General features: G+C 34.7%; 1 protein-coding gene across 4 annotated transcripts in view; it reads left to right on the top strand.

The window, feature by feature from the left end:
• The window catches only part of LOC106069582 (protocadherin Fat 4-like), a 102,040-nt gene that overhangs the window by 84,209 nt on the left and 3,844 nt on the right, over positions 1-13,987 (top strand). For all 4 annotated transcript variants that reach the window (XM_056024227.1, XM_056024226.1, XM_056024228.1 and 1 more), the window contains 10 exons: positions 64-138; positions 523-708; positions 788-952; positions 5,313-5,472; positions 7,371-7,495; positions 8,110-8,295; positions 9,536-9,655; positions 10,398-10,580; positions 11,396-11,599; positions 12,150-13,374. In XM_056024227.1, the coding sequence (XP_055880202.1) occupies positions 64-138; positions 523-708; positions 788-952; positions 5,313-5,472; positions 7,371-7,495; positions 8,110-8,295; positions 9,536-9,655; positions 10,398-10,580; positions 11,396-11,599; positions 12,150-13,374 (2,629 nt within the window). The remainder of the gene's footprint in view (positions 1-63; positions 139-522; positions 709-787; positions 953-5,312; positions 5,473-7,370; positions 7,496-8,109; positions 8,296-9,535; positions 9,656-10,397; positions 10,581-11,395; positions 11,600-12,149; positions 13,375-13,987) is intronic.

The raw sequence follows: 13,987 nt of genomic DNA, 5'->3' as shown, positions 1-13,987 counted from the left end.
CAGGTTCTAATTGGGTTGAAATTGTTTAAATTCATTTTACAATCTTTTTCTATATCATCTTAGGTTGAAAGCTCTCTGAATCTGAAAGTTTCAAAAGCAGAATTAGATTATGAGACTCAAAAGTATTACATTTTACAGGTAATGATGAATCATGTTTAACAAACACATATAATTATTACAGGAAAAAAAAAAACGTGAAATTGTAAAACATGGCTTTTGATAAAGAAAGTTATTTATAAGAATTTGGGCTGGGCGTTTAGTAGCTAAAATGTTATAATTTTTTAAACAAAGCCTTGAAATGCCAGAAAGTCTACATGGAGAGTGTTGTGAACAAAAAGATAAAAAAAAAAAAAGCTTTACGGGGAGGGTGCTTATCAAAAGTACTGACATTCATAGGTACTTCATGTACCACTGACTAGCAATAGGTCATTTGTATATTATTTTTTTAAAAGTCTGTTTCTGTTCAACAAGTTTTCTTTGTATTAATGTTTTTAATGGAGTTTCAAACTTTTCACTGTTTAGGTCACATGTCAAGACACTGGCAGTGATGGCAGTCACCTGAAGGTGACTAAATCTCTCATGATAAATGTGACTAATGTCAATGAGCCACCCTATGACCTCAGGTTGTCAACATACAGTATCAATGAAAACAATATTGTAGATCAGCTTGTTGCTGAGATAGCTGCAACTGACCCAGATAGCCAGCAGGTATTCACTTCTGCTATACCTTTGTGCTCATTAGATGTACATTTTAGTCAATTTTCTAGTCTTCTTATTTACTTTGCAGACATTCTTTACTCTAACGGATGACAGCTCAAGTTTTGACATTCACGGAACTGGTTCCTTGGTGGCAAAGAAAGTTATTGATTATGAAACCAAATCTAAATATACAATTAGTGTGAAAGCAGCTGATGAAAATGGCCTAACATCAAATAGCAGTTTTGTAATTCAGGTATTAAATTTGCATCTTTAACTTTGAAGCTTGGGAATAGTACTTTTGAAAACCTTTAACAAACTAACCAGTTATGTAAAAAGAGTAGGCCTACTGGGTAGTATTTTTTTATTTTCTCACTCACATGTTTGAAAAGAGACTTGTAATATTAACTAGAATTTGAAATATCTTGAACACAGTATACAATCCAAGCAACAAAAGTAGTTGCTTTAAGTATAATCATTTTGTAATGAAATGATAACGACTAGAATACCAATACCATGGCTTTATTCGACAAAATTAGACTACAGTAAACAGTGAATGAAACCAGCACGTCTAGCATACCACTGATGCAGTCTATACACACACACACACACTGGACATGAAACACAACAATGGCCATGACCTTCAGACACGCTGGACGCACGCAGAAGATCAACTCAGTTACACTACAATCACCCCGCCTAAAAGTTATAGGAAATAAACATGTAAATAATGGTGAAGGACAGCGATATAAGAGGCCTTAGTATCCCTACAGAATACTTACAGATTTACTCTATTGAAAATCATTGTATAACTATAAACAAACACGTTATACACTATAAAATTATCAGTCCCTTATGCATACAAATATTAGGACCAGTTGTCTTGAATAATAATGTAATAAGCAATACAATACAAAAAGTCTAACTAGAAAAGCTATACACTATAAAATGATCAGTTCAAAGTGTGTCATATTAAGCCTACAATTACTGAGTTAGAACTTGTGATATGGAAAAATAATTAAATAAATGTTAGACCTTATAATTAGGTCTGCTTGTTCTTGGTCTTAGGTTATATCTACCAGGACCAATACTGCCGTCGCTTGGAGTTGGTGACATCGGCGGCTCTCTAACAGGAGACTCAGCCCCTGCATTTACTTCTTCTTGATGTCCATTTTCCCCTTGTTGTACATATGTGTTAGGAGCAGCCATTGGTTCTATAGTCACATGGTCAGTAGGCACCTGCATCTGTGTTATAGGGTTTGTCTCCGGCTCAAAGTCTTCATGTTCCATATGTTGATACACCTCTGATTCTCCCTCTCTTGGAACGGGGGCCAAATGTCGCAATGACACTGTTTCTTCTCTTCCATCAGGAAGTCTTACAATGGCATACTGTGGGTTGCATGTAATTAAGTCCACAGCTATTGTACCATCATCATATTTTGATGCACGGACTCCCTTTTTTAACAACACTTTTCCTGGTTGAGAAAGGTAAGTTTTTCGCTCGCACTAAATGCCATAGTCTTGTTACTCCCGGATGACACAGAGAGTCATGGAGCAGTTTCAATTCATTTCGACTCATAGCTGACACACACCTGTTTCTAGAAAACGTATCAGCCGCTACATTGTGTTTGCCTGGTCTATACAAGACATCGTAGTGGAAACAGCTCAGTTCCAGTCTCCACCTTTGAATTTTCTCATTCTTTATTTTCCCTTTGCTCTGTTTGTCATACATGAAGGCCACAGAGCGTTGATCCGTGACAAGGGTAAAGCGATTTCCTACTAAGTAGTGGTGCCATTTCCTTAAAGATTCTACAATGGCATAAGCTTCTTTTTCTATAGCTGAGTGCCGCCTTTCACTTTTCGAGAGTGTTCTTGAAAAGAACGCCACGGGGCGGCCATCCTGGTTGAGGGTGGCAGCTATTGCAACATCCGAAGCGTCTGTTTCAACCGTCAGAGGTTGAGTATAGTCGATGGTGAAGATGGCAGCTTTCTCCAGCTCCTGCTTTAATTCGTTAAGGGCTGTCTTTACTGTTTCTGAAAGAGGGAACGACCTGTTATTTGCCAAAACATTTATTTTGTTAGAAAAATTTGGGATCCACTGTGAGTCGTACGCCAACATGCCCACTATCCGTTTTTGTGAGTGCATATCATGAGGGGGAGGAAGGTTTCTTAAAGCCTGGAATCTTTCAGGGTCTGGCTTGAGAAGGCCTTTAGAAATTTCGTATCCCAATAGGCAAACTTTGTCAGTGGCTATCGTACTTTTGTCTTCATTAAATGTGATCCCATACTTTCTAGAAGCATCTAGAAATCTTTGCATATTCTCATCGTGCGACTCTTGATCATGACCACATACCGTTACATTGTCCACGTATGCAAAGGTGTCCTGCAACTTTTCAATCTCAATAATTTGATTTATTGTTCTCTGGAAGCATGCAACTCCGTTGGTAACACCGAAAGGGATGCGACAGAACTGGTAGAGTTTGCCACATGCCTCAAATGCAGTAAACGGTCTTTCCTCAGTCTTGATTGGTATTTGATGGTAGGCACTTTTGAGGTCTAGAGTACTAAAAACGGAATAGTTGGATATCCGTTCTACCAGTTCATCGACTCGGGGCATTGGGTATGCATCCAGTAAGGTGAAACGATTTATTGTTTGACTGTAATCAATGACCATCCTTCTTTTATGTCTCTCGTTTGTTGTCACAAGCACCTGTGCTCTCCAGGGAGACTTTGAAGGTTCAATGATTTTGTCCGAGAGGAGTTTTCTAACTTCAGACTCAATAAATTTGTTATCACCTATTGAGTGCTTTCGGGACTTAGTAGCCACTGGTCTGCAGTCAGAAGTTAGATTACTGAATAGGCTCGGTGTTTCGACTCGTGCTGCTTTAAGACCACAGATGTGTAGAGGATTGCGTTTTCCTCCGTACGGTATGGTCAATTCCTTATGAAGACTTATCCAGACATTAGGACATACATTTGCCGATGTCCAGTACAAGGGAGAACACTACAAAAAGGTCAAACTTTCTCTACTTGCTGGATTGTGCTCGGATGTAATCAGATGTCTAGCAAAAATGTCATTCTTTACCTTAATATAAGTAGTCTTGAGTGTGTCTATGGCCATCGAATAGGACGATACATCACTGATGAGCATATAAACCGTAGCAGATACGTGATTCTTCAACAACTTTAGTTTAAAGTCTTCGTTAATATCCTTGATGGACGAAAGAAAATTCTGAAATGTGTCATACCAGTGAGTCCATTTTTCTGAGGCCAGAGGAGCATTAGGATCAATGTCCAACTCTTTCGGTCTGAGTAATTTATCCATTGTAAATTAAGGAATCCAACACTAATCCAGATACATAATTTTGTCGAATAAATTGTAATGAAATGATAACGACTAGAATACCAATACCATGGCTTTATTCGACAAAATTAGACTACAGTAAACAGTGAATGAAACCAGCACGTCTAGCATACCACTGATGCAGTCTATACACACACACACACACTGGACATGAAACACAACAATGGCCATGACCTTCAGACACGCTGGACGCACGCAGAAGATCAACTCAGTTACACTACACATTTATAGTGAGAAAACTGTGTAGAAAGGACTTTTTAAATGGAGTCATGGTTAACTGGCTGAGTAGAAATACCCTGACCTACACTCTATTTCCTTTTTTAAAACATTGTTACTTGTTTTTTTTTTAAAGCTGGTCTTATTGTTGTCAACACTACTAATTTCTTTGAATAGATGCTCTGAAGACCAATAAGCCTAATATGATCTTGCCAGTATTTTAACTATTTTTAACCAATCAAAATTTGACATGGTTTTAGTTTAATTTGTATCAAGTTATCAGAGTTAGAAACTTAATGCTTAACATTATTTTTCTCTAGGTAGTGTTTCAGTACCTAGATGGGCTAGTTTTTATTTGAATGAATTTTCTCTACTGTTAGTTTAACTATATGGCTATTTATTTTTCTAATCCCTATTCTATGTTTCTTGTTAATGCCTCTGTGCAGTGCATACTTTGCCTGTGATAGACACTAGTTTCCATTTCTTTTTCTTTTCTTCACTTTAAAGTGATGGAAAACATTGTTATTCAAATCCTATATTTTTGTTACTTCATCCCTATACTAAGCATACGACTGAATATAAAAGTGGCATAGTGGCTGAGAGGTAAAGTGCTTGGCTTCTGAATTTTGGTGAAAACTGGAATTTTTAATTTCAGGATCTTTGGGGCGTCTCTGAGTCTAGCCAGCTGACATTAGTTAGGGAAAAGTAAAGGTCATAATTCTGACCACAAGACACCCTTGTTAACTGTGGGCCACAGAAACCGAAGCCTTATAGATTCTGGGTCTGAAAGGAGAACTACTTTATTATATACTATGAAATCTGTTGTAAAATAATTTTTAAAAAGTTTTTCTTCAATATTTTATTATCAGTAATTAAGTATAGTAAAAAAAAGCAATTTTAATTAGTAGTATACTATGATATATATTCAATCTAATAGTAAAAAAAAAAACAAGCTTGAAAGAGAAATTTATCTAAGGGTGTACAAATTAAAATACATAAAAATGTTTGTTTTACATAGTTCTGTTTTCTTTCTAAGGTGATTGATGTCAATGAGAAGCCAACAGATGTTAAACTAACACAGAAAGTTGTTTCAGAGTCTGCACCAAGGGGAACGGTCATTGGGTCAATAGTGACACAAGACCCTGACCGAAGACAAACATTTCAGTACAACTTGACAGAACCCCCTCCATCTACAGGTCTTTTACTTAGTTAAATTTTTTTTTTTAAAAGGAAATGGTATGCAGGAAAATATCAACTTCTTGTGACAAAAAATGTCTATTTCAATAGGAAGTGTTTAATAAATTATACTATTATGTTTAATCTCTCCCTCTCTGTTACACTCAAATGGCAGCTATAGTGCATTCTGGTTCATTTGATTTTCTTCTTAATTGATGCATTATTAACCAACTTGTAACACTGAAATATTTTTTTAATCTGATAAGTCAGCATTAGCATTAAAATGAGTGTATTCCTTTTTGTTTCCCTTAACTAAAATCTATTTTTTCTCTAAAATGTTTCTATCAATGACACTCTTTGCCCAAGTTTGGTTTTTATTAATAAGATGTAGGATTTCTAGAAAAGAAATGTAGGAGCTCAAACTGTATGTTTAATTTATTGTTGTAAAAGATACCAACTGTGTTTAGTTATTTTTATTATTATTTATGCATGACTAAATGCATGACGCGAAGGACGTAATCATCTTCTTTTTTGAAGTAACGTCTGTATCATATAAGATAAGATAAGAAGTTTTGTGTATGCCCTTGTTATTAAAAGATGTTATTGGCCTAAATAAGGTTAAATAGAATTTTAGTTTTATGTTCTTGTTTGATTTGTAAAAAAACCTAAAGCTTTGTTTGATGTTTAAAATAATTTAATCAAAATGTAATTTATTATTACATCTACATATTTTGAGTTTTTATAATCAACTGCTGGTAAGAGAGTTTCAGTTTGGAATAAAAAAAAAATTCTTGGCATTGGAATTCATGGACTTAGTCCCTCAAATTCATGACTTAGTCCCTTAAATTCATGACTTAGTCCCTCAAATTCATGACTTAGTCCCTTAAATTCATGACTTAGTCCTTCAAATTCATGACTTAGTCCCTCAATTTCATGACTTAGTCCCTCAAATTCATGACTTAGTCCCTCAAATTCATGACTTAGTCCCTCAAATTCATGACTTAGTCCCTCAAATTCATGACTTAGTCCTTCAAATTCATGACTTAGTCCCTCAAATTCATGACTTAGTCCCCAAATTCATGACTTAGTCCTTCAAATTCTCCTGCTTGTAAAGAGAACTAGAGGAGTAAAGTGAAGACATTATGTTAAAGGATTTTAACCTTATAAACCATTAAACAAAGTAGCTTGAGTAACAGGTTATCTTCATCTGCCTGTTATGCTATTGAGTTGGTTTTGACTTTTGCTTTAGTTATAACTTATTCTACAGACCATATGGTGATAGGTTCCTTTCTGGGTTTTTTTACATCCCAAATCACTACGGAATCAAAAGGAACAGATGACATCAATGGCAGAGAACAGAGGAGCCACGATTGTTCACCAGCAAAACCAAAGGTCAGGCATCCCAAAGGCAGACCATGAGCATGGTGGCTCGATGATGTAGAAGCAGATTTACAATAGCTAAGAGTCAAGGCATAGAGACGTAAAGCCCAGAATAAATTAGAATGGAAAGATGTGCCAGAGCAGGCCAGAGCCCTCCATAGGCTGTAGTGCCACTGGGATGGATAGATGAAATCACTATGCATCTCTATGAATTGCAACATTACCCATTGACAATCTATTTAAAATATGTCTTAACAATATCTAGAATTTCAAATCAATGTGCAGAGCAATGTAAAGTATACTTTACATAAAAATACTGTTTTTATATTAAGTGTAAATTGTAAATGCATTTATTTGTATGTCATAATATCATTGCAACATTGTAAAATATCATATTTAAATTCTACATAATATATGGATTGTTAAAAAAAAAATTAAATATTGAATTTAAACAACTGCAGAGGTGAAGTTTTTTTTATAAGTTTTTAATTTATCAGTTGAAAAGTAACTAACTTTCAAATGTCTTTCTTACCAACAGATCATTTCTACATTGTTGGGGATCAGTTGCTTGTTGGTCAGACCAGTTTAGACTTTGAGTTCTCTAGTGTCTATAGGATCTCAATCACCAGCACTGATAGTGGCAGCCCAGCACAGTCATTAACTGTAAGAGTACCAACTAAATTGTTATCATGCAAAGTTTTAAACAATTTCTACTATGTTCACTTGTCAATGCTTTTGATGTCACTAGATTAACCTAGTATAACATATTGTAAAAATGCAGAACTAGAAGACCATATTTTTGAGGCCCTGTTCATAAGTTGGTAGTTAAGTGAGTGTGAAGGAGTGTGGACATATATGGGTGGGTCATATGACCTTGTAATTTCTTGATGGCAAATTGATGGTTGGAAGGATATTTTTGGGGAAAGCTAGATGGCCCTATAACAATTTCTTTGTTTCAGCTTGTAGTCTGGGATTTGTGCAAGTATTTTAGCACATATTTGATTAAAGTTTTCTCTCTAGAAGAATAAAGTCTTTACTTCTGCTATTATGTATGGTAATTCCAAGATGTAGATTTGTAAAAATAACTTGGCAAATGTTAACACTATTTTAATGCTCATAAAATAGATACATAACAGCTACTTAGAATGCTATTTTTGATCTTACAACTTCAAATTTATTTTGCAAGATGTATAAATATATAGTCATTGAAATGTAAATTTTACATTTACTTGCAATACTTAGATTGCACATATTGAGAAGTGTTTTTGACTATGCAGGTTGACTTTGACATTCAAGTTACAGATGCTAACGAGCCACCTTCTGGTATAAATGTTCTAAGCAGCCCCATTAGTGTTTTTGAAACAGCAAGCATTAACACTGTCCTGTCTGATATACTAGTCATAGATGTAGATAAGAACCAGACTCACTCATGCCAAACTGTGGACAGCAAACTGCCATTTGTTGTGAGTAGACAATCTTACATTGTTAGTTTATTACTTTAGAACTGAATTTTGTTCTACAAAGTATGCCCATGGGATCAAGGGATTTACTTTTCAAGTCCTGCATTGGTCAGCATGTAAGGACATATCTCAGATTACCTACACAAAAAAGACAGTTGACCATTCTGTTGGCCACATGACAAACTCATTAGACATTTATCTTAGAAATGTGAACTTAAAGGCCTTGAAAGAAAACATAAATATCTCATTTGATTGCATTTAAATTTTTTTTTTAAATTGCTTTTGTATAGCCTAACATTCATGCTTATAGCATGCTCAGAACATTATGGTGCAATCTCTTTTATGGACCAATGGGGGAGGGGGTATTTGGGAGAATGTTCCCGTGCTGCCTTTATGTGCTCAGCAAACAGATCTCTGCTAGAGCTGGGATTCAAACTTGAGCTCCCTTGATGGGTAGCCAAGCATTTCCCACCATATCTTAGAATGGGACACACTGTGTTTATTGTGCACAAGGGTTTGACAGTGAGCTTTTTTTAAAGCTTATATCAACTCCCTCTGTCTGTCTGGTAAAAAGGTTGTACACGTTATTTCTCCCACACCCAATTTCAAATCAAGCTGACATTTTGGACAATTATTTCTTTTACCTGAGAACACAAGAATTAATTTTAAAAAATTAACCAATTTGTAATTAACTATTGGTAATAAATTATTTTGTTTAGTATCTCAAACAAGGGAAAGAAATTGTACTTGACTGAAGTGGTGGTATAAGATGAATTAGTCCCCTTTATAGGTCAACATCTGAGGTTTGGTGAACACAAACACGAAATAGAAACAATAGATAATACAATTTTCCATGTTTATAAGCTCCACACTAGCAAAATGGTTACTGTGTTGGTTTGGGAAGCCTTTGAAGGCATTAGCCCAATAGTTCAAATTTATATTAATTTTATAAATACATTTAAAAAGCTATCACCCAGATACCCTGTTCTTTCTCCCCCTACCCCTTTCCAACTGGTCCAGACAAATGATAGGATCATAGCATATTGAGAAATCTAAAAGCATGAAATTGGGCTAAACAAAAAAATTGGTAAAAAAAACAAACATTTCTAATCACACAGATTGATTATGGATAGTCTAGATCTATTACAACTGTAATTACATGACTGATTGAAACTAATTGATACACTTTATATATATATTTTTTTTTAAGTATTTTTTTTATTTTACTTGTTTTTCTTGTCAGTTTATCACATCTCTGAAAGGAACAATACAATTGATTGTTGGTAATGTTCTCAATTTTGAAGCTCAGTCAATCTATCATGTGAATGTTAGTTGTTCAGATGGAGAGTTTAGTATCTATCAGGTAATTTGTTTGTATATTTTACTGATTGTTTGATCCCTGTATAACATTTTACATAAATTGTTTACATATACACTAGTTCTAAAATATAATTAGGAATCATTCAACCAACATAGGTTTTAGAATGGCATTCAATGATTAGTTGACAAAGAGATAAAAGATTAAGCAGATGTAGATAGTGCTGCAGTTTTCTTTATAGCTGCGATTTTCACATAATGTTCAGTACATTCATTGTATCAGCAATGCATAAAATGGATTTAAAACTTATGTATCCTCAAATCTAAAAGATTTCAATAATAAAAAGAGATGGCAGAAAGACCATACATTATTTCTGCCTAGACCATTGTAAAAATAATTAAAAAGTTATCCACTTCCAGTGGTTGAAACATTGTATTTATTGAAAGGTCTATGGAAGGAGGATAATGGTATGTTTTAATTCAATTCAAAATAGAAATGCTGGGAACATAAAGAAATAGATCGTGAGTTAGAGAGTTACAGATAAATAGCATTTCAAATCATTTATTGAATGTAATAATACAAAATGTATGCCCCTGAATCAATAACAATCATATTAATCAAAATTGAGTTACTCCTTGGCCACCCTACACTTGTATATGGCTACACTAATTTACTTGTCTTGTTAACATTTGTAGGACCTATTTCTAGCACAACATAATATTAGACATCTGCAAATGTAACAACAAAGGTATAATGGTTTTGTTTTTGCCTCTACACTAACATATAGGTCATAACCATAACAGTGAAAGATGTCAATGAGCCCCCCACAGCTATTTCTCTTAAGGGCCCTCACTTTTTGCCAGCCACTGCCATTGCACCATACCCTATAGACAGGCTCTTGGCAGAAGATGATGACATAGGCCAAATGTTCACCTTTAGCACCAGTGGCACAAACTCAGATCTATTACAGGTGAATTTAAATTATTTAATTTAATGTAATTTGAGAGGTCAGTAGCAAATGTCTTTATCCTATAAAAATATTGATAACCATACTGGCATAAATTTAAGTACTAATTATTGGTTTTGAATTTCAGTCTTAAAGTTTTAAATAAGGATGTCTTAATATTTCTGTCTTTAAACCCTTTAGTATAAAATAAATATCACACTATAAATTTATATTAATATACTTAATTAGTCTGTATGTTGTCTTATATTATGAAATCTAGATAAAAACTTCAAGACACCTGACATTGCATTTTAAAATATATGTAATAGTCATCACTACTTTTGTCACTTTCATTATCTAGTTATGTAGGTAGTAGTGCACCTCACCATCTTCAAGAACTTTTTTTGTGTTTAAAGTATGTGTAAACTGCAGTTTATAATTGTAATTGATGCTAGAGTGGATGGTGACATATAAATCACATTGTAGTACAGTATCTAAATTATTGAACAGTTTAATACAGACAGAGCACAAATTTAAAAATAAATCTAAGAAACATTTAAAGGTCAGAAATGCCCATTCAACAAGTCTTGCTCATGTTCTTGTCTACCAATTGAATGTGACTTGGTCTCATAATTGTATACATTTCTCATACATTGTCTGTTTTTATAGTGTGAAATCTTTTCTTTTATTCTTTTAGCAAGAATTCATTGATGTGGCAAAGCATATGGTGCATAAAAGATGTTAGAATGTATTATTTAAAGGCTTTTATTTTCACTAATAAAATAGTTTTTCTTTTACAGCTTGATCCAAGTCTTAATTTTTTTTTATTTTTTTTGTAGGTTCAGGGAGTTAATCAACTTGTGTTGGTAGCCCCTATTCCCACTGAACTATTGGACCAGCCTGACCCTTCCATTTCTGTAATAGTACAAGTTGCAGACAGTGGGCAGCCAGTCTTAACCTTTGAGCAGTCCATTACATTGACCATAACAGACATAGACATTGAGGATCTGAAACTTCCTGAAATAACAATCAATAATACAGTAGTAAGTACACCTTTCTCACAAACTCAATTCTCCTTTTTTTTTTAACTTGATGTAGTCTTATTATTGGGAATACATTTTACACACAGAAATCTCTTCTTGGCTTACTTTTGTTTTCTAAGGTACAATTTTCATTCTTTAAATAAACTACAGTAAGATAGAAAAAGAAAAGAAATTGATATTGAGAAATATGGGGGGGGGGGGGGGGAGGGGGGAAGTGATAGACTGTAAGGTAACGTAAAGGATTGGGAGAGATTTTGAAATAAATAAACAAGCTTAACAATGTCAAGGACACCATAGTCAAAGATCACTGTTGTCAACTAAATAATAAAAATCATTTTGTGCTACAAGGCAAAGAGCTTTGACATTTGGTTTTACATTACTAAAAAGTGAAACAAAAGAAATCATATTCTTTTTTTTTTTAAATACATAGGTTATAATTATTGTCTATAATCTGTGCTCTGGATACACCAAATAGCTATCTATTTATAGTTATCCAACATAGATGAAAAATCTCCAATTAGTAATTAAATATTTATCTTCATACTTTCAGGTCTCAGAAAATGGATTGGTTGGTGACTCTATAGGAATGATCTATGACCAGAACACCACTGTGGCTAGTTCTGTTACTTTCACTATAGCTAGTGATCTCAGCTCATTATTCAGTATAAAAGATAACAAATACTTGATCCTGTCCAAGAATATAAGTTCCTATTTTGGAAACTCAGCCGAAGTAACCCTACAGGCTAAAAATTCTCAAAGCCAGCAGGTCAAGACCAGGACAATAGTTATTGTTATATCAAGGTCAGACAAGTGCTACAACAATGGCAAGACTTGCAGTGAGAATGCCAGGTGTATTCAAAGGAATGACTTATCTTATCAGTGCAGGTGCAATGAGGACTTTGAAGGCGATGGTTACTACTGTCAGCAGATTGACAACTGCAAAGTGAATGTGTCCAAACCTTGCAATCAAGGTTTGTGTAAAGATGGCATCAGCTCCTTTCAGTGTCTGTGTGATGTTGGGTACACTGGAGCTTACTGTGAGGTCCCCCCAGTCAACAGTGATCCATGCAAAAATAACACTTGTCAAAATTCTGCTGCCTGCAGGCCAACTGATGACAAACAGACATACACTTGCGTTTGCAAGCCAGGCTGGACAGGGCAGAGATGTGAGACTGATATAGATGATTGCTCAGAATCTCCATGCCCAGACTACCAGAGATGTGTTGATGGCACTGTGTCCTTCTTTTGTCAATGTCCAGATGGCAAGACAGGTCATAGATGTCAGTTTTACATAGATGCATGCTCAGACAACATCTGCACAAACAATGAAATATGTGTTCCAAAGGTGGAATCTCATGATTACACATGCTGCCCAAAAGAAAATATTGTTTCCATTATATTGAAATGCTCAACCCAAAACAGTACTGACCTATGCAAAACATACTTTCTGGAGTTTGTACTAAAGAATGGGCGTTTCCCTTCCAAGGCCAAGCAGCAAACTGGTACCATGGAATTGGCGGGCAGAAAGAAAAGGGCAATAACTCTTCATAACATGATAGGCTCACTTCATAATTTCTTTTCAGATCTGTTTTTTGACAGCAGTGCTGAGAGAGTTAAAAGACAAACCTCTGTGGATTCAAGCAATGTCACAGTTTATGAAGTAGCCTTTAATAATGTAACACTAGAGATCTCTTTTGTAGCCTTGGACGAAAGTTACATCTCTTTCTCTAAAAACGAAACAGTGCAAGCTTTGGGAAAAACATGCATTTCCATAGGTCAGTGCTTATTTTTTTTGTCTTTTGATTTAGAAAATGTTTTAAGGTTTCAGGCTACTAGAATATTAACAAATTTATTATTTTCCCTTTGGGCAGCTGAATTTATAAAATGCCACAGCCTGCTTTGCTGCTGCTACTTGTAGTAGGCCTATCTCAATAAAAAAATTGCACATAGTTCCTTTCTTCTAAATACTTCAATACAGAAAATACCAGTAATAAATGGGAGATAAGTTCTCTGGTTTCTTTTTAAAAGGATTGATGTTTAAGAACAAAAACAACATAGTTCAGAATGAAACTCAACAGTGCTTTATACAAATGAAGTAGAGGAACTAATGTCTGGTTCACATATTTGGGATGTTCTTTTTGTGGGGAGAAGGTACCATGCTGCCTTGAGGCTCTCAGCAAACATATTTCAGCTTGAATCAAATCTCAATTAATCAAAATTCCTGGACTAGATTGATATTCCAACTCAAGCTCCTTGTTAGGTAGTGGTTTATGTCATTTAGCCAAACGTTGCAGAATAGAACTCCTTCCATGCAATTCTTTCATCAATATTTTAAATTTGAAATAGCTTTCTGATTCCCCCATTCATTCTATGACATCAAAGCTATGC

The sequence above is a fragment of the Biomphalaria glabrata genome, chromosome 3 (assembly GCF_947242115.1).
Source record: "Biomphalaria glabrata chromosome 3, xgBioGlab47.1, whole genome shotgun sequence".
NCBI lineage: Eukaryota > Metazoa > Mollusca > Gastropoda > Planorbidae > Biomphalaria > Biomphalaria glabrata.
The sequence above is the reverse complement of the archived record's forward strand: the minus strand, read 5'-3'. Positions and strand labels throughout refer to the sequence as shown.